The sequence below is a fragment of the Saprolegnia parasitica genome (genome assembly GCF_000151545.1).
Source record: "Saprolegnia parasitica CBS 223.65 unplaced genomic scaffold supercont2.14, whole genome shotgun sequence".
Classification (NCBI taxonomy): domain Eukaryota; phylum Oomycota; class Saprolegniomycetes; order Saprolegniales; family Saprolegniaceae; genus Saprolegnia; species Saprolegnia parasitica.
The window spans coordinates 421,428-446,957 of NW_012156408.1; the positions used below are offsets into that span (position 1 = coordinate 421,428).

At 59.1% G+C, this 25,530-nt stretch overlaps 9 protein-coding genes across 9 annotated transcripts; 7 read left to right on the forward strand and 2 right to left on the reverse strand.

The window, feature by feature from the left end:
- Window positions 1-565: 565 nt before the first annotated feature.
- On the forward strand, window positions 566-2,650 carry SPRG_05032 (AGC/PDK1 protein kinase). Its single transcript, XM_012343541.1, has 10 exons — window positions 566-708; window positions 759-988; window positions 1,033-1,147; window positions 1,194-1,469; window positions 1,530-1,679; window positions 1,727-1,822; window positions 1,872-2,110; window positions 2,156-2,301; window positions 2,350-2,417; window positions 2,469-2,650. Exons 1-10 carry the CDS (start codon window positions 631-633, stop codon window positions 2,556-2,558), a joined length of 1,488 nt encoding a protein of 495 aa, XP_012198931.1. The 5' UTR covers window positions 566-630; the 3' UTR covers window positions 2,559-2,650.
- A 296-nt stretch (window positions 2,651-2,946) lies between these two features.
- SPRG_05033 (hypothetical protein) lies at window positions 2,947-4,568 on the forward strand (the record flags this gene model as incomplete). Its single annotated transcript, XM_012343542.1, has 1 exon — window positions 2,947-4,568. The coding sequence occupies exon 1, from the start codon at window positions 2,955-2,957 to the stop codon at window positions 4,566-4,568; it is 1,614 nt and encodes a 537-aa protein (XP_012198932.1). The 5' UTR covers window positions 2,947-2,954.
- Window positions 4,569-7,327: 2,759 nt separating this feature from the next.
- Window positions 7,328-7,875, forward strand: SPRG_05034 (hypothetical protein; the record flags this gene model as incomplete). Its single annotated transcript, XM_012343543.1, has 2 exons — window positions 7,328-7,701; window positions 7,752-7,875. 2 exons carry the CDS (start codon window positions 7,328-7,330, stop codon window positions 7,873-7,875), a joined length of 498 nt encoding a protein of 165 aa, XP_012198933.1.
- Window positions 7,876-9,048: 1,173 nt separating this feature from the next.
- Window positions 9,049-13,462, forward strand: SPRG_05035 (hypothetical protein; the record flags this gene model as incomplete). Its single annotated transcript, XM_012343544.1, has 11 exons — window positions 9,049-9,638; window positions 9,690-9,975; window positions 10,015-10,092; window positions 10,149-11,603; window positions 11,647-11,769; window positions 11,814-12,154; window positions 12,208-12,407; window positions 12,460-12,806; window positions 12,851-12,981; window positions 13,026-13,198; window positions 13,246-13,462. 11 exons carry the CDS (start codon window positions 9,049-9,051, stop codon window positions 13,413-13,415), a joined length of 3,894 nt encoding a protein of 1,297 aa, XP_012198934.1. The 3' UTR covers window positions 13,416-13,462.
- SPRG_05036 (hypothetical protein) lies at window positions 13,395-17,194 on the reverse strand. The gene is made up of 6 exons (XM_012343545.1): window positions 16,359-17,194; window positions 16,092-16,301; window positions 14,134-16,038; window positions 13,771-14,086; window positions 13,580-13,729; window positions 13,395-13,534 (listed from the first exon to the last, which is right to left on the reverse strand). Exons 1-6 carry the CDS (start codon window positions 17,159-17,161, stop codon window positions 13,463-13,465), a joined length of 3,456 nt encoding a protein of 1,151 aa, XP_012198935.1. The 5' UTR covers window positions 17,162-17,194; the 3' UTR covers window positions 13,395-13,462.
- A 1,150-nt stretch (window positions 17,195-18,344) lies between these two features.
- Window positions 18,345-20,573, forward strand: SPRG_05037 (hypothetical protein). The gene is made up of 9 exons (XM_012343546.1): window positions 18,345-18,621; window positions 18,663-18,828; window positions 18,903-18,947; window positions 18,993-19,077; window positions 19,124-19,240; window positions 19,291-19,379; window positions 19,423-20,010; window positions 20,070-20,339; window positions 20,382-20,573. The coding sequence occupies exons 1-9, from the start codon at window positions 18,374-18,376 to the stop codon at window positions 20,487-20,489; spliced, it is 1,716 nt and encodes a 571-aa protein (XP_012198936.1). The 5' UTR covers window positions 18,345-18,373; the 3' UTR covers window positions 20,490-20,573.
- A 135-nt stretch (window positions 20,574-20,708) lies between these two features.
- SPRG_05038 (hypothetical protein) lies at window positions 20,709-22,349 on the forward strand (the record flags this gene model as incomplete). The annotated part of the gene is made up of 1 exon (XM_012343547.1): window positions 20,709-22,349. Exon 1 carries the CDS (start codon window positions 20,754-20,756, stop codon window positions 22,347-22,349), a length of 1,596 nt encoding a protein of 531 aa, XP_012198937.1. The 5' UTR covers window positions 20,709-20,753.
- Window positions 22,350-22,609: 260 nt separating this feature from the next.
- On the forward strand, window positions 22,610-24,700 carry SPRG_05039 (hypothetical protein). Its single transcript, XM_012343548.1, has 6 exons — window positions 22,610-23,720; window positions 23,772-23,843; window positions 23,901-23,972; window positions 24,030-24,171; window positions 24,223-24,307; window positions 24,353-24,700. The coding sequence occupies exons 1-4, from the start codon at window positions 22,632-22,634 to the stop codon at window positions 24,105-24,107; spliced, it is 1,311 nt and encodes a 436-aa protein (XP_012198938.1). The 5' UTR covers window positions 22,610-22,631; the 3' UTR covers window positions 24,108-24,171; window positions 24,223-24,307; window positions 24,353-24,700.
- Window positions 24,677-25,322, reverse strand: SPRG_05040 (hypothetical protein; the record flags this gene model as incomplete). Its single annotated transcript, XM_012343549.1, has 1 exon — window positions 24,677-25,322. Exon 1 carries the CDS (start codon window positions 25,304-25,306, stop codon window positions 24,677-24,679), a length of 630 nt encoding a protein of 209 aa, XP_012198939.1. The 5' UTR covers window positions 25,307-25,322.
- Window positions 25,323-25,530: the final 208 nt, after the last annotated feature.

Genomic DNA, 25,530 nt, shown 5'->3' on the forward strand with positions numbered 1-25,530 from the left:
TGAACCTTGGTGCACCGTGCTAACCGAAAGTGCAACCCCACACGACCTCTCAGAACCGATATCTTATTCCGATCGACATCAAATAGTGTGACGTTGCGACCTGTGATATCTGGCACGCGCATGGGTACGAGAGAGCGTGCACTCGGTGGCTCGTCGTCGTCCTCATCGTGGTGCGTGCGACTGCGTCCATGTCTAATGCCCGCACATTGCAATGCATAGAGGCTGCGGTCACCAAGATCTTTTCGAATGCTGGACTGTCACCCGATCATCGCTTGCGTAATCTCAGCGTCGGCGTAACGACCGCATGACATACTGAACCTTCCACGCGGGCCGTGCCAACGTCACCGTTGGCGCCCACTGGTGGACGAGGCACTCTGAGCTAGCTATATGCGCTGCCAGCCTCTTTGACAAGACGCCTCGTCCAACGTAGCCGCTTGGGCGTCGGTCGAATGCAGCTCATGACCTGACGTGATGTTGCACGCGTCCATTTTAACACTACCTTGGAACGCCAAATATCAATTGTGGGAGGCTCCGAAGAGACTGAATACTTTAAAAACCCCTCGTCTTACAATAGATTGCTGCGGCCGGGGCAGCACGACGACGACGACGACCTCGACCTCGACCAAGACGATGGCCTCGCGGCTGCGGATACAATCACCGGCCGACTTCATGTTCGGGACGACGCTGGGCGAAGGCGCGTACGCCCGGGTACAGCCGGCGAACGCGCGCTCGGAAGGGCCTCATGCCCATGTGGATAGGTTGTCCATGCGCGCTTGAAGGAGACGAACGAAGAGTTTGCGGTCAAGATCATGGAGAAGCGCTTCATTAGCAAAGAGAAAAAGGTCAAGTTTGTCATGATGGAGCGCAAGGTCTTCTCCAAGGTGTCCCACGACCGCATCGTCAAGCTCTCGTACTCGTTCCAAGACAAGAACTACCTCTACATGGTCATGGAGCTCTGTCGCGGCGGCGAACTCCTCGATGTCATCATGTACGCTACGCGCCTTGACCATTGCGTGATGACGCTGCGTCTAGCAAGTCGCAGAAGGAGCAAGCGTCGCGTGGCGTGACCAACAAGGCGTGCTCGTTCGAGATCACGCAGTTTTACATTGCCGAAGTCATCGAGGCCCTCGAGTACCTCCATGACATGGTACTCTTGTCTTTCTTTAATGTTTCGTGGATTGATGGCGAGGCAGGGCGTGATCCACCGGGACATCAAGCCCGAGAACATCCTCTTGAGCGACTCGGGCCACTTGAAGATCACAGACTTTGGTACTGCCAAGGACGAGACCGAAGAAGGCGTCCGTCACAACACATTTTGCGGCACGGCCGAGTTTGTTTCGCCCGAGGTCCTTCGCGACCAGGAGGCGTCCCGGGGCTGCGATCTCTGGGCCGTCGGCTGCATGATCTTCCAAATGCTCGTGGGTCGCCCCATGTTTCGCGCCGAGAACGAGTACCTCACCTTCCAGCAAGTCGGCAAACAAGCTTTCTCGATTCTTCTTACACTTGAAAACTCAAGTCTCTCCGTTTAGATTCTCAACCACCCGGCAGAAGACTTTGCCTACCCCGAGGGCTTTCCTGCCGTCGCGCAAGATCTCTGCGACAAGCTCCTGCTGCAAGAACCGCTGCAGCGTCTCGGTGCTGGCACCGACGCCGACGGCAACGGCTACGCGGCCCTCAAGGTACTGCCTTGTCGCATCATCTCGACGCGATACCATTGGTCGTGTAGAGCCACCCTTTCTTTCAAGGTATCGAGTGGGCCACGCTCGGCCAGACGACGCCACCGTACATGCCCAAGATCTCGCACCTTCCGGCCACGGACAATGTACGCATCGGATTCGTATTGCATATGGAATTGACGCGTGTGGGTGCAGGACGGGGCGACCGAGGACTGGTTGTTCGCAGGTGTCGCGACCGAGCTCCAGATCTCGTCGGGGCTCAACGCGGAGCCGTTTATCCAGTACGAGGAAGACCGCAGTAGTGCATCGCGCACGTCGGGCAACAGCTACAGCACCGCGCCGTCGTACGCCGTCGACAACCACAACCCCGTCGAGGTCGCGCGCGTTCGTGCCACGGTCGCGCCACCGCCTGTCTCGCGCATGAGCTCGCTCTGGTACGACCACCATCTCAACGAAGAGGGACTTTATTGTGTTGTTAGGAACCGGTTCTTGCTCGACGACGAAGTCATTCGCATGAGCGGCCTCGTGAGCAAGCGCAAGGGGCTCTTCTCCAAGAAGCGCCAGCTGATTTTGACGTCCAAGCCGCGCCTCATCTACATTGATGCGATTCGCATGCGCCAAAAAGGTAGTATATGCTTGGATGGTGTGTTGATACACTGATATTTTCGTGCAGGCGAGATTCCGTGGTCCGACTCGATGTACATTACGATCAAGAACTCGTCGACGTTTGATGTCGTGACAGTACGTCGTCTCTCGTGCGCTCGAGGTTGCTGGATAAAGCACGGTGTCTAGCCCAACCGCGTGTACCACTTGTCGGACGCTGCCAACGGCTCCAAGAAGTGGTCGGACGCGATCAACGCGTCGCTCGTCCAGCGGAAATAAGAAGCATCCACGCACACTTGCCGCACCAACGTGGCAAATGCTATCTAGTCCAGTACTACATTGTCGCTGAATACATGGTGTCTACTCTTGCATGTGCAGTCTTGGGTAAACATTCGATGTCCTTGATAATATTACATGATTATTGAGCAGAGGCACTGGCGTCTGTTCTCCGGCGCCCTATGGATGCTGGCCTTGGTCGGACATCCGCGCGACTCGGACCCACGCTTTGTACAGCTCGATGTTACAACCGATAGAAGATCCAGCGACCACTTCGGGCGACCTATCCAGGATAAGAACTGACGTGTCTTGGCAACGGTTTCATAAGTCATGACGTGGCACGTTGTGCGTAAAGTGTACAGTATATAGCTATTTCTGTCCTGTCCTGTCCTTGGCGTGATGCGACGACGCGTGGCACCCACGGGGGCTGATGTGAGCGCGCCCATTCGTCTGAACCGACGTTCACTGGCGATGAGTGTTCTCTTCTGCGTCAACCTCCTCTTAATGCCGTTCAAAGCGTACCTCTCGGAGGACTCGCCGTTCCACCAGTCGAGTGCGGTGCCGCCAGCGGCGTTGCAGCCTACGCTGACATCGCCCAACTTTACGACCTTCGCGCCGCCGTTCTTGTCGTTGCTCCAAGACCGGTTTGCACACATGGACGCTAGTGCGAGGGCGCGCGCTGACTTCTTCTACGATGACACGTACCGCGTCGACGTCTACCGGCGCGTCTTGGTTTTGAACCACTCTCCGACGGCACTCGTCCTCGCGTTTCCCACGTCCATGTTCTACACGTCGTCTGCAGCGGCACTGATTCAGACGCACGCCAACGGCGCACTCGAGGACGTCGAGTTCGCGTCGTACGTCACCTTTCTCGACCTCGTGGGGTTCACGCTGGCCGCATGGGTACGGCGCGGCAACACCATTTCTGGAAGCTCGAGCAAGGTGAACGAGTACACGATCTACTTTGCGATGCGCACGATCGACTTGCCGTACTTTCTCGTGTGCTCCAAGTTCGCGATCCGATGTCTTCTCAGCCTTGGCACGGCCAGATACTTTTACAAACACTACTACGGCGCGGTGCGGAGATTGCTGCTCGCGTACCGCCGGACGCCACGACCAGCAGGCGTCAGTCATCTCGAGTTGCTCGTTGGCGAGCCAACAGACTTCGTCTTGACGAATGGCTGGATCACGCTTGGCTACACGATGGACTGCGTGCAGAGTTTGCAGTTCATCGGGCGCGCCATGAGCCGAGCGAGCAACATGGATATTCAGCCCGTGGCGGGTCTCATCGCCATCGTGTATCTCTCCCGGCTCGTCTGGTTTAGCTATTTGGCGCTAATATGGCTTTCCCGAGTGCTCCATTGGCGACAGCTGGCGCACCTATACGTGCCCGTTGACTCGCTCGTGGTCGCAGCGCTCACAACGCTCAACGCGGCAGGTGTCCTTGCGCTCTGCACCAACTCGTTCGATTTCCTCTCAATGTTTTACACGCTCATGCAGTCGGTGGTCTTCGCCGAGCATGCACAGTATCAAGTAGACTCGACGCTTGGATTGATATTCTTCGCCAGCTTCACCAGCTTGACACCTCTTGGGCTCGGTTTCTTGCTCGCGTACTGGAACCGGTGGCGGCCCACGGTATGCCTACCAGTGATCTCGTTGCGTGCGCGAGTGCTGCTGTGGCTCTGCGGCATTCGTGGCACGTCACTGGCAGCCAAGAGGTGTGTCGCCCCATACCTTGCAACATTCCTTACGACGCACCCAAGTGCTCGAGCCAACTGCACACTCAGTCACGAAGATGAAGACTGCTATCTCGTTGCGTACAGCAAAGCGCATACTGTGCTCTGGGTGCGCCGGCTGGTCTGGACCAAAACGCTGGCACTGCAGCGCGCCACGTCATTGATCACGGCCGCCTCACGCGATGCCACGTCACCGGTCGCGCATTTGTCGGCCGACGTGGAACACGACGCTTGCATCACATTAGGAACTGACGACGCCTACGAGTGGATTTACTAGAACGCTCGATAGTAAAAGTACTCGTGGCAGTTGCCTCCCGTCAACCACATTCGGCAACCTTACGAGCGCCAAGGCCATACATTTGTGGTCTATCGAGTACCATCCAGATACAGTTTAACAATGGAGAATCGCATATCCAAATCGAGAAGGTCGTTTCGAGCGTGCTGCCCTTTCTCGGTGACCGTTTCAGAATTCATGACGTGGCGCGCTGTGAATGCAGTGTACTCGTACAGCTATTTCCAGCCTCTCAAGTTATGGGTGTTATGCGACGACGCGTAGCGCCGACGAGTCCCGACGTCAACACACCCATTCGTATGAACCGACCTTTGTTGGTAACAAATGGTCTCTTCTGCGCCAACCTCCTCTTGATGCCGTCCATAGAGTACCTCTCCGAGGACTTGCCGTTCCAGCAGTCCCGTGCACCAACGACGCTTTGCAGCCCATACAACGTTCGAGGCTTTCGAGCCGGCGCATTTGGCGCCGCTTCAAGATCGGTTCGCGCACATGGGCGCTACGGACGCGTATCGACTACGCCGATACAATGCCGCCTACCGCATCGATGTCTAACGGCACGCCGTGTCCGTCGACGATCACAGTCCGACGGCACGCGGTTCCCACCTCGGCCTTGTACACATCGTATGCAGTAGATTCGACTCTAGCGCACGCAATTGGTACGCTGGATCAAGTTCAGTTTGCGTCAAACGTCCCCTGTCTCGACATGACAGTATTCATTTTGGCCGCGTGGGTGCGCCCGGGCAATACCATACTGCACCTTCCGCAACGTCAACTACCCGTGAATCGTTCTTTGCTGCAAATTTATCTACCGGTGCCTCCTCAGCCTCGGTGCCGCCATAAACGTTTACGGACACTATTACCGTGCCGCGCGGTGATTGTTGCTTGGGTACCGTCAGATGCCACTGGCACCAGGCGTTAGCCACCTCGAGCTTCTCATTGGCGAGCCGACTGACGTTGTCTTGACCAACGTGTGGATCACGCTCGGTTACACTATCGACTGCGTGCCGAGTTCGCACTTTGTCGGGCGTTGGATGAGCCGATCGTACAATACGGCCATCGCGCTCGTGCCCGGTATGCTTGGTATCTTGTACCCCTGCTGACTGGTCACCCTTTTCACCATTTTGGCGCGGCGTTTTGCTTGCCTATCGGGACCGAGGGCAGCGGCAACCGGAGCTCCCGTTCCGCGCTCGACTGTCGAGTCTCGCAAGGCAGCAAGGGGTGGCCAGTGCCATTTCTTGCGACCTTTCTTGCCACGCACCCTCCTGTTCGACCCAATTGCACTCTTGAATGAAGATTGCTATCTCGTTGGCCACGGCAAGACCTCACCGTGCTCTGGGTGCGTTGGCTGGTCTGGGCGAAAATACTCGCCCTGCAGCGTGCCACGTCATTGGGCATGGACGCCTCACACGTTGCCACGTCACCGATCGTCCATCTCACATCGGACCCTGATCATGGCGCACGTATTGTGCTGGACATAAAGGAGGCAAACGAGTGAATCTACCAACTGCTGCATTTCGCGACGGAGTCGACTAATGCGACGAGTAATGCGTGGCACTACAGTTGTGAGAGGTGTCGTCAGCGAGTCGCCAGCGTTGCCAAGCCCGAGCTGCCACGCTCCTACGTCGCTTGTCAGCGATCCAACACGCTTGGCAACCGCAATGTAGCTCTGCGACACTAAACGAGGTAGGTGTACGAAGGACGAAGAAGGCGGGAATCAAGCTTTGGGTCGTTCTTCGTTGGGCGCCACCCAAGTGGAGCACGTGCAACGACGGGTGGCATCAACATCCGACCGACTGGTTTCTTCTTCAACAAAGTCGCGAGGACTCAGACGAGCGAACCGTGCGCCTCCGAAAGGTTCTCAGCCGACCTTCAATGGTCACTGCAACTCGACGTTCAAAGTTGGTACCCAAGAGAGACGAGGAAGGTGCCATTTGTTGGCGATGAGTGGTTTGGATCGATCCAGTCGCATGTTCTTTTTCTTCGATGCGATATCAATTCAAGCACGGTCAGCGCGTGCCCAGCTGTGTCACGCTCCGCGTGTCCTCGACACCGTCGCAACCAGATGACGAGATGCCACCGCTCTCGTTCAGGCTTCCAAGCCATGCCTGCGAATTGCAGGGTCGTCGCCACCGAGACGCCCGTTTTGTCAGTTCATGTCGTCGGATATGGGCCAGAATACTATCCAGTCGTCGAGCCCGGCGGTGAGCTCCGGCGGGGAGCTCCGGCGGTGATTCGGCAATCCTAAATTTTCAGACGCAACTGTTCGCTGCCAACGCCGCCACGTAGTCGTCTATAGTCGAAAATTCCGACTAAACCGTCTAGCTCATGTCGAGTAGACAGCGACGCTATTGTACACACGACAAGAAGCATGCGATGTCGCGCAAGGCGGCCCACGCGAACAGTCTCGTGGCGCGCTCGATTGCTCAATCAGCGTTGTAAATCCGCCGCTTTTGATTGGATGCCACATAGCCAATGAGAAGGCGCGTGGCGCGGTGTCGTACTTTTTCGGCCGATACAAACGGCGTGCTCGGTTGACAGCCGAAACACCCGGTCGTATCCGGATTGAGAACACGTTATCCGGATATTCGCGCCCACCGGCCGCGGTGTGCAGTTTGGATTTTGCGAGCATAAGCCACCGCGGTCCGCTTGGTAGGTGCGCAGACGACCCCCTTTTCGTACATTATTTATCGCTCGCCGCCATGCAGCCTTCCCGCGCCTCCTCCATGCTGCCACGTGCTGCCTCAATGGACCGGCTGCCCATGCGCCACGAGCATGTGCTGCCCCGCGCCGCCTCGCTGGACGACCGAACCTGCGCGACACGGCCGCAGATCGTCGTGCCGAGCGACTGCTTGAGCATGATGACGATGACGTCGTCGCCGATCTCGGTGCAAGCCGTGCACAGCGGGACGCTTGAAGATGAGATGAAGTGCTTTGGCCTCGACGTCGCGACCGAATTCCTCTTTTGGAAGGAAGAGAACCTGGCGCTGCTCGAAATGTCGTTTCCAGCGATGGACCGCGACCTCCTTGAAGACGTTTTGATCGAGACCAACTACGATCTGGGCGCCGCCGTTGACATGATCCGCGCCCGCGTCGACGTGATCAACGCATGGACGGCGAAGTCTCGTTGGCGCTCGACGACATGATGATGCGCCACCAAATGGGCACCAGCCATACGCCGCACGAGTGGGTCCTTGTCACGGACGACTGGGTCGTCGTCGATGAGACCACCAACAAGCTACCGCTGCACGACTACACGAGCATTGCGCTACACGGACCGTCGGCCTACTACTAGCGGCGCGCTCGCTCGTTTTCTGTTTGTTTTTATTCTTTCTCATCGCTCAAGTCTCGGGGCCACGCGCGTCTCTATAGCGTCGCCCAATTTTGATATAAATATACATAAGTTATCTACCAGAATACGCGTCGATCGACCGGCAAGCATCGCGACCGTGGCCATCCGATCGCTCCGTGTGGCGCATCCCGAGGTTGAAGTAGCCCACCTTGGTCGTGGAATCTTCCGTATAAAGATCGTAAATTATCTGGATGACGAGCCGACGACTTTTTTTGCAAGGCTGCGAGGTCCTCGACCCACGGAGGGCTGCATAAGCGTCCTGGACGTCGTATCTACTGGATGCTAGCGATGGGAACAGAGCGCTGTTGGGTTTGCATCGGCGCACGCCTCGTGGCGTGGTTCCGCCTTGGATGTCCGGATAAAGATTGAGTCGTTGGCACGTAGTTTATCCGGATGATACTGAAAGAAGCAGAAGCATCGACATGGCCGTTGGTCAGAACGCGCTTCCTTGCGTCGAATGAAGCACGCGGCAGAAAACCAGCTTGGAAGACCAGCTTGGAAGACGTCCAGTGCATAAAGAATGCCGGGTGCGGCAACCGAGCGGCGCCTCGGACGACTAGTACCTTCTCGGAGCTTCTCGGAAGAAACGGAGAGAACGCACGTACCTTCTTCTATATCAGCGCCTCTCAGATGCTCGCCAAGCCCCCGTGGCCATTCATACGCGCTAGCAGGTGTGGTGGGTGCAAGCAAATCCAGTCTTGATTGTGCAACGTGTGTAGCGAGTAGCTTCTCCTGTGCTAGACTATACCACTATCCAATTGGCGATGGATAATGCGAAATGGATTCATTTTGGACGCGTTGCGGTTGGATGTAGAACACACTATCTAAAATCGCTTAACACTATTCAAGACTACAAACTGCGATATAGTGTGAAAACCGTGTTGGAATACATGTAATCCCTCTTTCTTCCTTGGCAGCGACTCGCGTCGACCTCCGCCCCTATGAAAAAAAATGCGCAAGTACGACATGGAGCGAGCCCTTTGGGTGGCTGCGCGCATGGCATTCTCACTGGTAGCAGGACGTGTATTTGTTTTCAGCCGCAAATGGTGTCCTTGCTATTTGGCATAACTCTCAAAATGGTGTGCAACGTATTTAGTGTAGTACGTATCTTGTGAAATGTGGAAGATCGCAGGGTGGGCGGCGCTGGCATGGCATGCCGCCGCAGGCTTCGTGTACCCATCGACGCCAGCCAACCACGCCCAGGTCATCGCTGCGCTCGAGCACTATGCGCTCGGTCAGCAGGCCATGGCGGCCGACAAGTTGGACGAGGCCACGCGCTTCTACGCTGCGGCGATTGCCGCGCATCAGGCCTTTGCGCCGGCGTACAACAACCTCGGGTACATTCTTGGGCGCCAGCGCCGCGTGACCGACGCGATCGCGTACCACACCAAGGCCGTCGAGCTCGCGAGTACCAACGGCGACTGGGAAACGTACGTATCGGCGCACAACAACCTCGGCTACTCGGCGCGCGATGGCAAAGGATATGCGCAGACGCTCGCTGCGATCCAGCACTATGACCTTGCGCTGCGCGTGCGGCCGCCGCTGTGTTCGAACGCCACGTACCTCTCGGTGCTGTACAATAAGGCGTCGGCGCTCTGCAGCATTGGCCAAAACGACGGCGCGCTGCCGCTGCTCCTCGAGGTGCTGCAGCTCGACCCGCACCACGCAGGCGCGCTCTTGGACCTCGGCACAATCTACTACTACAAGTACGTACTACGTCATCCGCTATGCACGTGTCGCTGCAAATGAGTGTGAAGGGGCGACCTCGCCGCCGCGCTTTCGCAGCAAGACAAGCTCCTCCGGATCGCATCGACCATGCGCGACCTGGTCGGTGCGCTCAACAACAAGGGCCAGTTTCTCAAAGAGCTCGGGCTCGTGCACGACGCCCTGCGCCTCCATCAGCAGGCGCTGGCGCTGGACCCGCGCGATAGCAACACGCGGCTCAACGTCATCACGGCCCGTCGCCAGCTGTGCCACTGGGACGCCGCCGACGACTGGCACGAGAGCCTTCTCGCCACGACGCTGCACGAAATCCAGGTGCGAGTTTTGATAATTGATGCTCGGATGGTATCTTTCTTGTAGACGGGGCAGGTGCCGTCGCTGCTACCATTTGACGCGACACTCATGCCCATTGCCGACGACGTCAAGAAGGCGATTGCAGTCGCCAGCGCCCGGCAATGGCAGCAGTCGCATTCGCTGTCGTCCCGTAAAACCAGACGCTTCCAATGCGCATCGGGTACTTGAGCTTCGACTTTCGGAACCACCCGATGGGGCAGCTCACGGTCGGTGCGATCGAGCACCACGACAAGAGTCAAACTCAAATCTATGGCTACTCGTACGGGCCCAACGACGGGTCCGAGTGGCGGCACCGGATCGCGTCGGCCTGCCACGCATTTGCCGACGTCGCGCGGCTCTCGGACGTCGAGATTGCATCAGTCATTGCGTCGGATCGCATCCAGATCCTAATCGACCTCATGGCCCACACACGTGGCGCCCGCGTGGGCATTTGCAGTTTGCACCCGGCCCCGATCGTCGTCAACTACCTCGGGTACCCTGGCACGATGGGGGCAGCGTTCACCGACTATGCGATTCTCGACGCATTCGTGGTCCCACCGACGACGGTCAAGTCGACGTTTTCTGAAAAGGCCGTGTACCTCCCGCACACGTACCAAGTCAACGACTATGCATGGAGCGTCGAAACATGTGTCGAGAATTGTGTCTCGGACCTGATGGCGTACGAGCCGCGCGCGGCGTTTGTCTACTGCAACTTCAACACGATCAACAAGATGGAGCCGACGTCGTTCGATGCGTGGATGCGCATTCTTCGGCGCGTGCCTAAGAGCGTGCTCTGGCTCCTCGAGCCCAGCGCTGTGGACGCCAGCGTCATGGCCACGTTTCGCGCCGAAGCCGCGGCCCGGGGCGTCGACCCACGTCGGCTCCTCTTCGCGCCCCGGGTCGCGAAGGCCGCGCACTTGAGCCGCCTCCGCCACGCGCACCTGTTTTTGGACTCGTTCGTGTACAATGCGCACTCGACAGCCTCTGACATGCTGTGGACGTACCTGCCCGTGCTGACGCTGGTGGGGCATACGTTTGCGGCCCGGGTCGCCGGCAGCTTGCTCCGGCTTGTCAACGCCGACGCAGCGAGTTTGCTCACGACCTTTACGGTCAAGGAGTACGAAGACATGGCCGTGGCTCTCGCGACGACGCACTTGCAGTCTTTGCAGCAGCTGCGGCGGGTCCTGGCGGCCTCGACGCTGGAAACCCGCCTCTTTGACACGGCGGATACGACGCGACACTTGGAGGCGAGCTACCGACTCATGCTGGAGCTCGCACCCGCACGCATGCACCTCGTTGTGCATCCGATGGCTCGTCATGTCGACGCCCGGCGACACGGACTGGACGACGCGATCGTGCAGGATATGCTGGCGCACCAGAGTCGCGGCGAGTTTGCGATCGCCGAAGTCGGGTACCGCCGACTGCTCTCCGTGCGGCCCGACCACGCCGATGCTCTGCATCTCTACGGCTTGCTCTTGCACGCGCTCGACCAGACACCATTAGGGCTTCCGTTCTTGTTGCAGTCGATCGAGCGCATGCCCCACGTGGGCTTTTACCGCGCCAACTTTGCGACGATGCTTGTGGCGGCCGGAGACAAAACGAGTGCACTCCAGCAGGTGCAAGATGACCATGTTCTCGAAAGATTCCATTCGCGCATAGTGTGCACTGGCGCTGCATCTGGAACCGAGCCAGCCCCGAGCCTTTTTGCTTTTTACCGAGCTCCTTGTCGACGCTGCGATGCACGCGGAGGTGCTGGAAGCCCACACCCGGTACTACCCTCAGGTTGCTTGCCGTCTCTAGCGTCGAAACATCAACGACAGCTCTAGGTGGCGCGGCACCTGAGTCATGTCGAGAGACTGGCGCATCTCTTCCACGTGGCATACGCCCATGCACAGCTTGGACACGTTCACGTTGCGATCGATCTCTTGCGCTCAACCTTTCTTCAGGCGGGCGGCGACGTGCCCGAAGCGTTCATTGTCAAGGCCAAGCACAATCTGGGGGTGCTACTACAAACCATCGGCGACTTTGACGCGGCAAACGCGGTGGCAATGGAGGCTGTTGTCGCCGAGCACCGAGCAGCGCATGCTCGCATTGCGCTGCACGCGCCGCCGACACCGCTCGGCGGGCGCATCGTGGTCATCTACTGCTACGAATACGGTCAAACCTGGTAGGTCATCGCAACGACACTGCGCGCGTTCCAAAATGCTGCCGAGTATGTAGGTGGCCGCACTGGGGCCCGTCGTCGACGCGGAATGGTGTCGGCGGCTCGGAAGAAGCCGTCATCTACTTGGCACGAGCCCTCGCCCGCCTCGGACTCGACGTGCGCGTATACGCTGATCCACTGGCGGCCGACCTTGGCGTCGATCGCGATGGCGTTCGCTGGTTCTCGCATGCGACGTTCGACACGTCCGCGCCCATCGGTGATTGGCTCTCTGATACATTGATACATTTGGGATTTGACAGACATTGTAGATGTGTTTGTCGCGTGGCGGTACCACATTTCCGTGGCGCTGGCAGCTGCCGCCAACCAGTCGTTCGTGTGGCTCCACGATGTCATTGACGGCCGCGTCTTCACGCCTGCGTTCCTCGCGTCGATTCATGGCATCTTTTGCCTCTCGCGCTTCCACGCCAATGTGACGCAGCTGCGTCACACGCCGAAACTACGGCTCTCGAGCAACGGTGTCACACCTGCCGCGTTCGTCATAGGACCGAATCATCCGCATCGGTTTGTGTATGGGAGTGCACCGACGCGCGGCCTCGAAACCCTCCTCTTGCATTGGCCAAGCCTGCGCCAGTCGCTCCCGCACGCGACGCTTGACGTATACTTCGTACCCTAAGCCTACCCTCGCTGACTATGGTATAGGTGTACTATGGGCTTACTCCCGCCGTGCGTCGCACTGCCTCGGCCGAGTGGCAACGCCGCATGGAAATGCTTTTGGCCCAGGACGGTGTCGTCTACCACGGCCTCGTCGACCATGATACGCTCGCCCACGGGTCCCTCTCTTTCTCTTCTGTCCTCTAAAACTCGACGGTTGTAGGTATGCCAACGCCGGCTTTTACCTCTACCCGACCACCTTTTCCGAGACGAGCTGCGTGTCGATCATCAAGGCCATGGCGGCCGGCGCGATCCCAATCACCTCCAAGCGCGGTGCACTCGCCGAGGTGGTGGGACAGCACGACATGGGTCCGGCGACCGCGCTCGTCGACGACAGTAGGGCGATGCGGCGTTGTGCATGCGAGTCTCCATACCGTTTGTAGATCAGGAGGCGTGGATCCAAGACTGGCTGCGCTGCATTGTCGCTGCGGCGCGCATGGACCCAAGCGAGTTGACCGCCCGACGCACAGCCATGGTCGAGGACGCGCGCCATCGGTTTCTTTGGTCGCACGTGGCGGCCGAGTGGGCGACGGCGTTTCTCGACTCGACGTAGTAGCACAGTTGGCGTACAGAGAAGGACGATGGGGTATATATATGGAGCTACTTGAGCTGCTTCTGGCACTTTTTGCAGTACCAGTCGTCCGCTGGCACGGCCGAGAGCTTGACGCATTTCTACAGTGTGGTGAGCACTCGATACATTGATACATGGATCGATACCAAGTGGAAGACGCGCTCGCAGCCGCGCGTACCGTCCTCCGAGCCGCAAATGACATGCGAGTCCATGCGAATGCGGCCGCGCTTGCACTGCCCGCACGACTGATTCTCGCACTCGGAACAAAACCAGTCTTCGCCAGGACTCAGATCGTCCTACGCCCACGTCACGATGCGCGAGTGCCGCTCAGTCGTACCTCGTCGAGCTCGAGACACGCCGCGTGGAACGCCTTGGGGCAACCGTCGCAGAGAAGGAGCGTGCCTCCGGCGCCGCAGTCGTTGCAGTACGAGTCCCACTGCTGCGTTGACGTTGTCTTGATGTCCATCGTCGTCGACGTCGTCGTTGGCGACAGCGGCTCGGCCTTGGCCTTTGACTCGCGCTCGAGGTTGGCTCTCCGCACCACCGGGTACACGGGTTTGACGCTCTTGTCGCAGTGCGGGCAAAACGTCTTGCCGCGTGGCACGCGGCGCAAGCCCACGCACGTGTAATGAAAGACCCGCGGGCACCCATCACTACGCACACCAATATTCAAAACCGAAAACGCAAGTGGCTAAGGTACCAGCAGAGGAGCTCGCCACCGTCGCCGCAGATGCAGCAGTATTCTTCCCACTCGTGGGCCTTGGACGGACGCGGTTCCTTCTGGGGCGTGTCCGGGTCGTCCTTCATCTTGCTCTCCTCCTTTTCTTTCTTGATGCTTCTGCGCGCGACGCTCGACTCGGAGAGCCCAATGATGTCCATACGCTGTTGAAACGATGCGAGCGCCAAACCGACGCTCGACAGCGTCGTACTCGATCTGACAGTTGCGACCCACCGGTCGCGTGCCTGCTGTGAAGGCCAGAGCCCTGTTTCCACAAACGTCTCATCGTCGTCTTCGTCGTCGTCGTCGTCCTCCATGTCGACATCATCGCGGTCGTCCTTGTTGTCCTCGAGGAGCTTGGGCATGTGGGCACCCGTGACTTGGCGCTCGATAGCCAGAAGCGGCGCGACGAGGTCCTTGCCGCTCGTGCACGCTTGCACCGTCTTGAGCCACGCCTCTTTCGTGGCCGTCGTCCACGACTCGGACGCCTTGTCCTCCAAGTGCTTCGAGAGCCAGCTCTCGAGGTGCACAAGCTGCGCGACAAGGTCTTCGACCGACATGTTGGGCAAGAGCTGCGCCGACCACGACCGCGCCTTGTTGGTCCATGCGCCGTCGGTTTCTTCCACTGGCGTCAGCGTCGTCTCGAGAACCGAAGCGAGTTCGAGTTTCAGATGGTGCTCACGCGTCCCACGCGCATCGAGGGCGGCGGCGAGCGCCTTGACGTCGTCCAAACGGTCGTAGTAGGCCCACTCGTGTTTTTCGTTCTCAACGTAGACGCGGCACGCGTCGCCGCGAAAGACCCAGTACTTGTCCTTGCGCCGGTCCTTGCCGATCGGCTCGGTGCGCACAAAAAACTGGCGCATCGTCGTGTCAAACGCGCGTTTGCGCTCTTCCATCTCTTGCTCCTTGACCAAGTCGGCTTCGAGGCGCTCGAGAAACTCGTCGGCGTCTTCCACAAGCTTGATGTCGGCGGCGGTCGCGGGCTCGCCATTGCGCGACGCGCGCTTCGAGTGCATGCCGAGGTCCCGTGCCGACTTGAGGGAGGACCGCAGTCGCTCCACGTCGCGAATGTCCATGGCCACGTGCAGTTCTTCCGACACGAGCTGGCGCTTCCGAGCCACTTGTTCCTTTTGCTTTTGGCGCTTGCGCATCTCGAGCCGGACCCGGCGCTTCTCGTCCTTCTCTGCCTGGAGCTTCTTCCGGCGCGAGAGGTACTCTTGGCGCGAAATGACGCCGTTGGCTTGCATCTCCTTGAGCGACGTCTCTTCTTCGTCCGTGCCGCTGCTTTCGTCCGAGTCCATCGTGTCGTCATGGTCGCTCGTCGACGCGACCGACGCGTTCTCGCTGACGCTCTTGTCGTCATCGTGATTCGTCGGCGGCGGGGCGCCCTTCTTGCCACTTTTGAGCCACGAGCTCATGGCCGTCTTTTGCTCGGACGCCGCGCGGGCCTTCTCGGCGCGCTGGAGCTCCTTGAGCTTCTTGTCTTCTTCGGCGGCGGCGCGCTTTTCATGAAAGAGCATGCGGCTGTGCTCCTTGGCTGCCTCGACGCGCTCGGTCGCATTGTAATTGATGACGTGGCCGACCTTGGTCGTGCTGTACGCGAGCGTCACGAGGAACCGAAGCAATGCGACCTTGTGTGCGATCGGGAGCGTATAAATCTCGTGCTGGGCCAAGCCGTCGACGGCCGCGCGGAGGTCGACCGACGCGTTGTTGTAGTAGCGAGGCACGGCGCAGATGAGATGACGCAGCACCGATGGCCACGAGATGAAATTGAGCATGTTGGAGGTGGGCACACCAACCGTGAGCGGCGCGTGGACGACCTCGTACCGGTACCGGTCCATAGCGTCCATGTCGTCTTCTTCTTCGGGCACGTAGCTCGCGTCCTCGCTACGTACATATGGGCGTGAGCACATGGAGTATATGGAGGAAAAAGGTCCAACCGGTTTTCTAAAATCAAATCGAGAAGCGCCATGTGCACTTCGCTCACGATCGTCGTCATGGCGTCCGAGGTCGCAAGCGCGCTGCAAAGCTGCTCGATCGAGATGGGCGAGAGGCCGAGGAGGTCGTGGAACGAGTAGATAAAGTCCCAGACCGGCAAGAGGTCGTGGAAGACGCTGGAGGGAAGACCGCCAAAGTTGCAGGGTACCGGCCTACACACAAGACGTGGCGACATGCACACCTTGATGCGGAAGAGAGAAAGGGCGTACGTCGGTCGGGGCGCCGGCGGGGCGTCGTCGTCGGGCACCACGTCGAGGTCTTCGATCGGGTACCCGCGCTTCTTGGTCAGCGCCTGCTCGCGCTTCCGGAGTGCCAAGTCTTCCTTCTCGAGCTTGTCGAGGCGCTCCTTGGCCTGTCGAATGGTCTCGGCGAGGTTCTCGGCGATCTTCCCGAGCTTCTCTTCTTCGCGGTCCTTGTACGTGACCTTTTGCTTCTTGACAATGCGCTCCTTCATGTCGAGGACGCGCTTGGCCTTGTCTTCGAGGGCCTTTGCGCTGCGGCGCGCGGACGCTTCGTCCTTGGCCCGCTGCTTCTCTTCGCGGGCCAGTTCGCGCTGGCGCTTCTCTTCCTCGCGGCGCTTGCGGCGCATCTCCTTGACGTCACGCTTGGCCTTTCGGCGCTCGAGCGTGTCGCTGCACAGTTTGCAGTACCAGTTGCTGTCGGGCGACGGGACGTCATCCGGGTCCATGGTCAGACACGCCGTGTGGAACGCGCGCGGGCACCGGTCGCAGCAGAGGAGCTCGCCGCCGTCCTTGCACACATTGCAATACCAGCGGTTGTGGTCACTGCCACGGCGCTCGTTGTCGCTGCGACCACTCAAGTCGTCGTCGTCGTCGTCTTCGTCGTCGTCGTCGTTGGTGTCGGCCGTGTCGAGCTCGTCCTCGGACGGCTTGGGGCTGTACTCACGCCGGCGCTTCTGGCTCGCCTTCTTCTTCTCCAGCGCCAGCGGCTTGTCCTCCAGGTCGCTCGCGCTCTCATGGTCCTGGGCGCAGAGCTGCCCCACGCTCATCATGATGCTTCGGCCACGGGTTGCTGTCGGCAAAAATAAAATAAACCAACCCGAACCGGGCCGCGCACGCTGATTGGATGCGAGAAACGAATTAAATGACCCGCAATATATTAATATTCAACCGAATCGTACGGGTAGCTCGCGAGAACCGTCCATTAGACGTCGCCAGCGCTCGGGCACGACCGCCCACAGCGCAGCACTCACTGCTCGGTCTTGGTGCCAGAAGCGCGGTCCATTCCTAATTTTTACCGATTTATTATTTATGCTTTATGAGCCAATCTACCACTCCGACTCGGGCTCTACCCCCGGTCTTCTCTGCTCCCGACATTCCACCAAGTCGATCACGTTGATCGGCTAACCGAAGTACTTGCTCTTGCCGATTCTTGCCGGCTGCAACGACGACTGCGCAAATGCTAGAATGGAGATCGTTCTCACCGTTGCTGGTTTCCTGCTAGCTGGAGTCATACCGTACGGCGCTGGAGATGGAAATAGGACATGGCGGGGCGAGCTCGCGCGATGCGACCAGCGCCACACGATACCGACGACGGTAGGGGGCTATTGCGTACGCCAAGCCACGCTACGCGCTCCAAGGCGATGGGTGCTGGGTTGCACTGCGCCGCGAACTTGGCTCGGTGGGCGCCAGGTCAACAAGAAGCAATCGAGCTCCCATGGTAGCGATGGTTCGTGGCGGGCTCCCTCTTCGTGATGAAGAAAGGCCGGTCTTACGATTTTGGGCGCGCGTTGTCGCAAACTCGTCATTGGGTTTATGGCTACCGGTTGTTCACTGGGGAATAGGGTTCGCTAACTCTCATGAACCGAGCGTTAGGTAGTGGCTCCTCTACGGCGTCAACGTGTTCAATCCGTGGTGACCACGCGTCGAGCCACTTCTTTCTCTGCTTTGTTGCGAGCTCTCGGTCCAGGAGCGAGATGTACAGCTCGTTCGTTGGTTCCTGGTCGTTGGTCGGTCGCGCGTGATGGCAACCAACCTTGAAGATGACAGAAGCTACGACAAGATGTGCTCAAGCGCATGCTGGTATGCAGCTGAAGCCGTCGATCCACGCATGCAGCGCCACGAGTGCTCAGCGCGCCAGCAGCGACTTGCTCAGTTGCCTGTCTGGTGTTTATCAGAACCGTCTCGATTTGTGTTTTCAAATGATTTGATTGAAATAAAAACAACGGGATTGGTGTCGGCAAGGAGAGCAGGATCCCGGCAACATGCTGCAAGCGATGCGACGAAGCTCCCGAGTCCAAGCCAGGGTCGAGGCTTCTGCCGACGAGCCGCCGAGCCGAGAGGCGTCGCCCAGCCCCGAGCGCAAGCCGGCCATTCGCGCTAAGGCGGCGCCGCAGCACCCGCGGAAGGCGGCCTTGAAGAAGCCCAAGCAGACCAAGCAGGTCGCGGACGATGGCAGCGAAGACTCGGACGTGGACATTCTGCGCCAGCTCAAGGACACGCGGCCCATCAAGTATGCGTTCATGCATTCCATCGATATGCATGTTTTTCTAGGAAGCGCGTGACCAAGCGCAAGGAAGCGTCGAGTGGCATCAAGCTCCTCGACAGCCTCGACGCGCTCCTCGCGGCCGACAGCGCCGAAGTCGAGAAGAAGAAGGGGCACACGCGCAAGCTGCAAAAGATCATGCAAGAGAGAGACGAGATGAAGGAGCACGAACCCGTCATGGACAGCGACATCGCAGCCAACCTCAAGGACTTGCAGGCCGACGAACACCTCTACTCGATTGAAAACAGGCCGAGACCGAGCAGTTTGGCTACGTCTTTGAGCCGATGACCGAGGTAGCCCGTCGCTTCTTCCACGTCCTCACCATCGTCGCTGCTTAGCCGATCCCGCTGCCCCGTTTCCAGAGCGTCAAAACGGACGACGCGGACCTGGCTCTTCTCTACGACGCAATCGCCAAGGTCGCAGGTGCCATCTCTCGCTCCGATCCATTATGATACCATGCGCGATGTAGACGACGTCGAAGAGCTCGGTTCGCTCCTCCACTCCAAAATCCTGCTGCTCTATCTGCATGAAAAATGCGGGCTCGTCGAAGCGCCGGTGCCAATCACCGCGTATCTCTTCGCCCTTGGTATGATAGCATTCAAATCACTCGACTCATCTCTCCCGGCACGCGACTAGTGGGTGGCCACCCGAACGACCACATTGTCCGCGGCGCCTTTCTCAACCTCTTCCTCCTCCTGACGCCGGCCACGGGCGACGTCGTCCAGGTCGCTTCACCCGCTTTAACCGATGGGCTGACTACGATGTTAGTTTACCAGCGGCCTGCCGTCGGCGCTCCTCGCGCTGCACGCACCGCTGCCGATCGGTATGGCAGCCAAGTGCTTGGAACTCAACCATTTCCTCGCGACCTTCCGGCTCTATGGCTTCCACGAGACGAAGCGTGGACTCAGCAACGTCCAGCGTGCATCGACGCGCGAGACAGCGACGGCCGATGCCGCGCTGCCGTTCCCGTCGCTCAACATGGAGTACACGGTCATGGTCTTCATCCTTGCGCTGCGCACGGAGAGCATCAAGCTGCCCGACTACGACACGTTTTGCGCCGTCGTTTTCTTTCTCCGGCTGCAGTTCGAGACGACGATCCGCCCGCAGCTGCTCGAGCTCACGTCGTACGCATTGGAAGCGCTTCTGGATCAGTTTACACCGCGCGAGTGGCGGCGCGACTATGCGCGCAAGCTCATCATGAAGATCGCAAGCGGCAGCGAAGGCTTCTTCAAGTCGGCGGCGGGCTGGCTCACGATCGCCCGGCGCCTGCCCCGCACGGACCGTGGCACGCAGCTCACGACCGGCCTGGCTGTCTACGTCCTGCAGCACCGCATTGACCAAGAGAGCGCGGCCAACGTACACATGCTTGTTTCTATCTTGTCTCGAGCCACGGCAATGACGACTGGTTTACGTAGGAAGAGCCGCTTGAGTTTCCCGTGGGCTACCACATTGTGATTGACATCGTCGCGTCGCTCGTCGACTCGCTCACGCAGACGTATGCGAATAACAACGTACATGTGACCGCACCGCCCTACGAAATGATTTGCACCAAGATTGGGCTCATGGACCTCGCACTCCAAGCCTACTTGAACGACGCCAAGACCCAAGACATTTCCCTGCTTTTAAGCAAGCTCGACTTGCTCGCGGACGCCAACAAGGCGATGCAGTGTGAAGAATGGCACCAGGTAGGACTATCTATGGTACTGCGAGGTGCGAAGAATGGATAGCTCAAGACACTCGTGAGCTTGATGCACCGCAAGTATGCGCCCGAGCACCTCCGCGTCGGTCGCTCCGAGCCCCCGAAAGCGAAGAAGCCCCTCGTCTTTGATGAGTAGTAGATTCGACACTACATGCACGTCTGCATGGAAGGCTCGCTAGCACAAGTTGTAGATTGCTCGCATCATAATGTGCTTTTTATTGAAGTTGAGATTGAGCTTTGATTTCGAGTTGAGATGGAGCATGCGCGCGGAAAGGGCACTGTGAATCTGGTTGAGAAGAGCACGATCGTGATTGGATCGTTGCCCTCGAATTTGAACCAATCAAAAGCGGCGAAAAAAGATCGCAACTTTGGTTGAGTGGTCGAGCACAACGTGACGAGCATGGGCGACGTCTACGCGCTGGACCTCGAGGCGCTGAGTCGCATCGCGGGCGTGCCCGAAGAAGACCTCGTCGCGGGCCTCCAGAGCGAGTCCAAGCACGTGGTCACGGCGCCGCATGCGTTTGACGGCTTTGTCGTCGGCGTCGACCAGATCGTGCTGCATCCCTCCGAGACGACATCACTCTTGCCCGTGACACGGCCACGGACGGCGAAAGCCAAGCTCAAGACGGCGGTGCGAACCATTGGCCGGCTCCAAGTCACGGCGAAACACATTGTCGAGCGGCGAAAAGCTGCGTTTTTAGAATCCACGACGCCGCTGCCGCTGCCAGTGCCCGCGCCGCTCTTGTTGACGTCGCGCAGTGCGCTCTTGATTCCGGTGGCCGAAGACGCCACCGAGTATGTGCTCGCCGTGCCCGACTCCGCGCCCTCCGACGTGTACCTCGACGAGAGCACCGAGGCGGCGCTCGTTCGGCGGTTCTCGCATCTCCCGACAAACATCACGCACGTGAGCGTCGAGACCGTGTACGACAGCGGGTCCGACCATCTCATGCACGTGCAGCTCGTCGTCGAGAAGCGCGTGCCATTCGTCGGATACGCGCTCCTCATTGCCGCGCTCCTCACTATCTCGTCGCTCGGCGCCGCGCTGGACCTCCAAGCCGGCGTCGACCCGTTCGTCAAGCTCTTCTGGCGCACAACCGCGTCGATCCTCGGCTTTTTACCGTTTGCGTTTTACTCGGTCCACGCCTACGGCTGGCCGCGCTGGACGCCCTCGCTATTGCTGCTCTTCCTCTTCTCGTGCGTCTCGTATGCGCTCTTCCTCATGACCTTTCTCTGGTCGCTCAACCACACGTCGATCGGGCACGCGTACATCTTCAACAACTGCCACTCGCTCCTCATCGTGCTCGGCAAGGTGCTCCTCGGCAAGCCCGTGCTCGCGTTTGAAGCGCTCGGGTCGGCCCTCGGTATCGTTGGCGGCGTCGTCACGACCCTCGATCACTCGAGCGTCGACGTGGCGTCGGGTGCTGTGCCGCCGTCGTGGCAAGGCGATGTTGTCGCGCTGGTCGGCGCCGTCGGCGGCGTCTTCTACCTCCTCACGGCCAAGAAACTCCGCGCCGACATCGATGTGTTTCTCTACATGACGCTGCTCTTTGTCGTGACGATGCTGCTGCACTTTCCCGTCTTGTATGTCCTTGGGATCCCCAACGACCTCTGGAGCATCGATCGCACGATCGGACTCTTTGGGTGGGTCCAAGCCGACCGCCTCGGGATTGAGCTCTACCTCGTCTTTGTGTGCACGATCATTGGCACGATGGGCTACATCAGCGTCATGAAATACTTCGACCCGATTGTTGTGAGCGTCGTCATGCTCCTCGAGCCCGTGCTCGCCACGGCGATTGGCGTGCTCCTCGGCGTCGATAGTATCCCTGGTGTCCTCACGTGGATTGGCGGCATTCTTGTCATCGCTGGCACGTGTCTCGTCGTGCTCGCAGCCAACAAGAAGACCGAGGCCCACGATGCGACCGAGGCCATCATTGCCACGTCATCGAGCCAGAAAGGACCCGTGCACATGTGCACCGTGTCCACGCGCCGTGGCTAAGCCTGTGTGAATACATGCATTTACATGCGACGGCGGCTCTGGTAGATGCGGCCTCTCGCTGTCGGATGGCGTTGGCTCGGGTCGACTCTGTCAACTAGAGATCGACAAGCGTGTTGCGAGCGTTCAGCAGGTAGGCCATTGGTTGAATTGCCACGAATGTAGCCAATCCAAGCCGTCCAAATGGATGCCACGTTCTTGATTGGTGGAAATCCAAATTCGAAAATATCGAACCGTTCGGCGGTTGCACCTTCGATTTTTCCGAGTTGGCTACTAAACGGCAAGATGGACCGGGACCTCCTTGAAGAGACGAACGCGCTCTTGCGGCTCACGGGCTTTGGCGACCGCACCTTCAAGACCGTGCCCGAGCTCGTGGCCAGCGTCTCCTCGATGAGCGTCGCGCTCTACGAGCGCCTCTTTGAGCTGCGTCTCGAGAACGTCGTGCGCGAGCCCAAGACGCTCGCTGACTACAGCGAGAACGCACAGCGCGTCGTCGACGCGCTCGCCGCCGCCATGCTCTCGGACGACCTCGCCGACGTGACCGGCGCCAACGTCTGTGCTGGCGACTTGGCCGCGATCCGGGACCTTGTCCGCGTTCTGACGCATGTGTATCAAATGCTGCGCCGCTCGCAGCGCAACGACCACGCGTCTAGTGAGAGCGACCATAGTCTCCACGAGACCTACTACATCAAGCGATCCAAGAAATCGACATTGAGCAAGCGCACCAAGCGACCGCCGGACGACGATGCGTCGGGGCTGTTAGCCACGCAGGCGTACGGCCGGTACGTGCCAATGCCCAGCGCATCGTCGTCGACACGCAGCAGTCGCCGCGCGTCCATGGCATCTGTATCCACCACAGCGTCGTCTCGGAAGCCAAAGCAAAGCCAGGCGCGGCGCGGCTCGCCACCAACCGCGGCCTTTGGCAGCGTCTCGTCAGTCTCGTTCACTGGCAGTGAAAAGGGTGAGCTGGACGATACGTCCATCTTTAGCTTTTGTCCCGACGATGAGGACGAAGGCGACGATGCGAATGCAAAGCAAGGTACCGACGACGATGGTGATCCCGTCGAGGACGAGGCTGAGAGCGACACGCCGCTACCGCTATCACTACCCGTGCACGCAACCAAGCACCCACGAACGACGAGCCCTCCGCCGGCGCCGGTAGCCGCAGCCATGGACTTGAGCGGCGATCGATCGAGTCGTTCCGCGAAGCTCCGGCTTGAAGACATGCTGTCGCACGGCGGGGTCTCCATGGCTTCGCCATCCATGCTGCCAACGAAACGACTGCAGCCACAACCCCTCATCGGCGCCACCGAGCGACTGCACCAAGCGCGGTACAAGGCCATTTTGAACGACCACGTGCACAGCCTGCGCCTCGTACACCTTCTCGATCATCCTCTTGCATCCCTCAGTGTTCTTGCAAACTAGAAAGAAAAGCATGAGCACGATAGGCTCGGGCGTGCGCTGCAGCAGCAACAGCATGCGCAGCAAGTCGAACGCGTAGGCCACCTGCACTCGATATATCTTGATATCTTGAAACAATGTGTCATCACGTAGATTCGCGCCATCAAGATTCACCAAGAGCTTCGGCGCCAGCGCATTTCGCTCGGGTTGGACCAAAAGCGAGTCGTACGACTAGGAGCCATGTCTTTTTCGAGGTCGATGCTAGCATGGTCTATGCATTAGGAAGAGAAGCATCTCAAAGAACCATGGGAACGTTGCTCGAGATGGAGCGCGACCGCGTGCGTCAGGAGCACGAAATGACGGCCATGGCACTTGACGCGATTCAGCAAGACCACAAGAAGAAGGAAGCCGCGCTCGAGACCTTGTACCGCTTCGATCTTGCTTGGCATCGTTCTATTCTCTTGTGTCAATGTAGCTACGCGCATCAAATGGACTTGGCCAAGGAGCAGCGCGCACGGGAAGTGAAGGACCGGTCCCTCCTCGAACACGCCCACCGACTCGTGCGTCCTTTGATGTGTCGCGAAGGACTGAGGATATGTCGATAGGCCTCGGAGCAGCTTTTGCGCGAGACGCGGCTTCAGCGAGAGAAGGAGCTCCAGGAGATTATGGCGCAGCGGCAGCACTTGGCCCAAGTCCAGCAGTTTCGCCAGGAGCGCCGGTTGGAGGCATACGTGGCAGCCTCCAAGAAGGCGACGCCCGTCTTGCACCTCGACGTCCAGAAGAAGGTCAAGGACCCTTTTTATGCGGCCGCGATGAAGGCCAAGACGACGGCCAAGACGACGACGACATATAGCCGCAGCAATGTCGTTCGGCGCATCTATGGCAGTGGGAAATAGTCTGCGTATGGAGAAGCGAGTGTGTTGAGCAAATTAGAGCTGTACAGTTCGAACATGATGATGCTGCTGCTGATGATGCTGATGGGTATCGTCGTCGCCGCTGTCGCTGTGGGCGGGCGACGACGGCGGCGACTCGGGCATGAGGTGGTACTGCTTGATGAAGCGCTTGCGCCAGTGCCAATCGGCCTTGAACTGCGTCGCCGAGAAGCCAAAGGTCTTGGCGATCTCGAGCGCCTTGGCTTGGAGCATCTCTTCGGTCACAGGTACCGCGTTGTTGCGCAAATGCACGATCCACTCGAGGATCTGGTCTTCAGCGGCCGGCGAGAGGGTCGTGCCCACGCCTTTCGGGCGCGAGTTGGTCTGCGACCCATGGATCGGGTGCTTGGCCTTCTTCTCAATGTCGGCCCGAATGCTCGCCCACTTGTAGATGTTCTTGCGCTTCGTATCGAGCGCGCGCCCGACGAGGTGCGGGAAGAAGTGGTGGAGCGTCTCGGGCATGCTCCCCGTCGCGCGAAAGTGGTCGATGATGCGGAGCTTGTCGCGGTAGTTGAGCCGATGGCGCAGCCCGCGCTTCGGCGCCTTGGCCTTGACCTCGGTCCCATCGCGGAAGCTCGGCCGGCCTTGCGGCGTTGCCTCGAACGTCGCTTCGGCTGTCGCTTCCATGCCCCGTGAACCGGATTCTATTTCTTGTCAAAAAATCGTCGGTAAGGAAGGCCTGTCTATTTGCACGCGACATAAGCCGTTCCGGCGTTCATTCTGCGGTCATCAAGGTGATGGACGAGAGTGCACCTGGCCAGCATGTATACCCACGCGGAGCCTTGGATTGCAAGGCGCGTATTGAGAGGTGGTCACGCAAGCGACGCATGGTAGCACAAGCGGTGGCCACG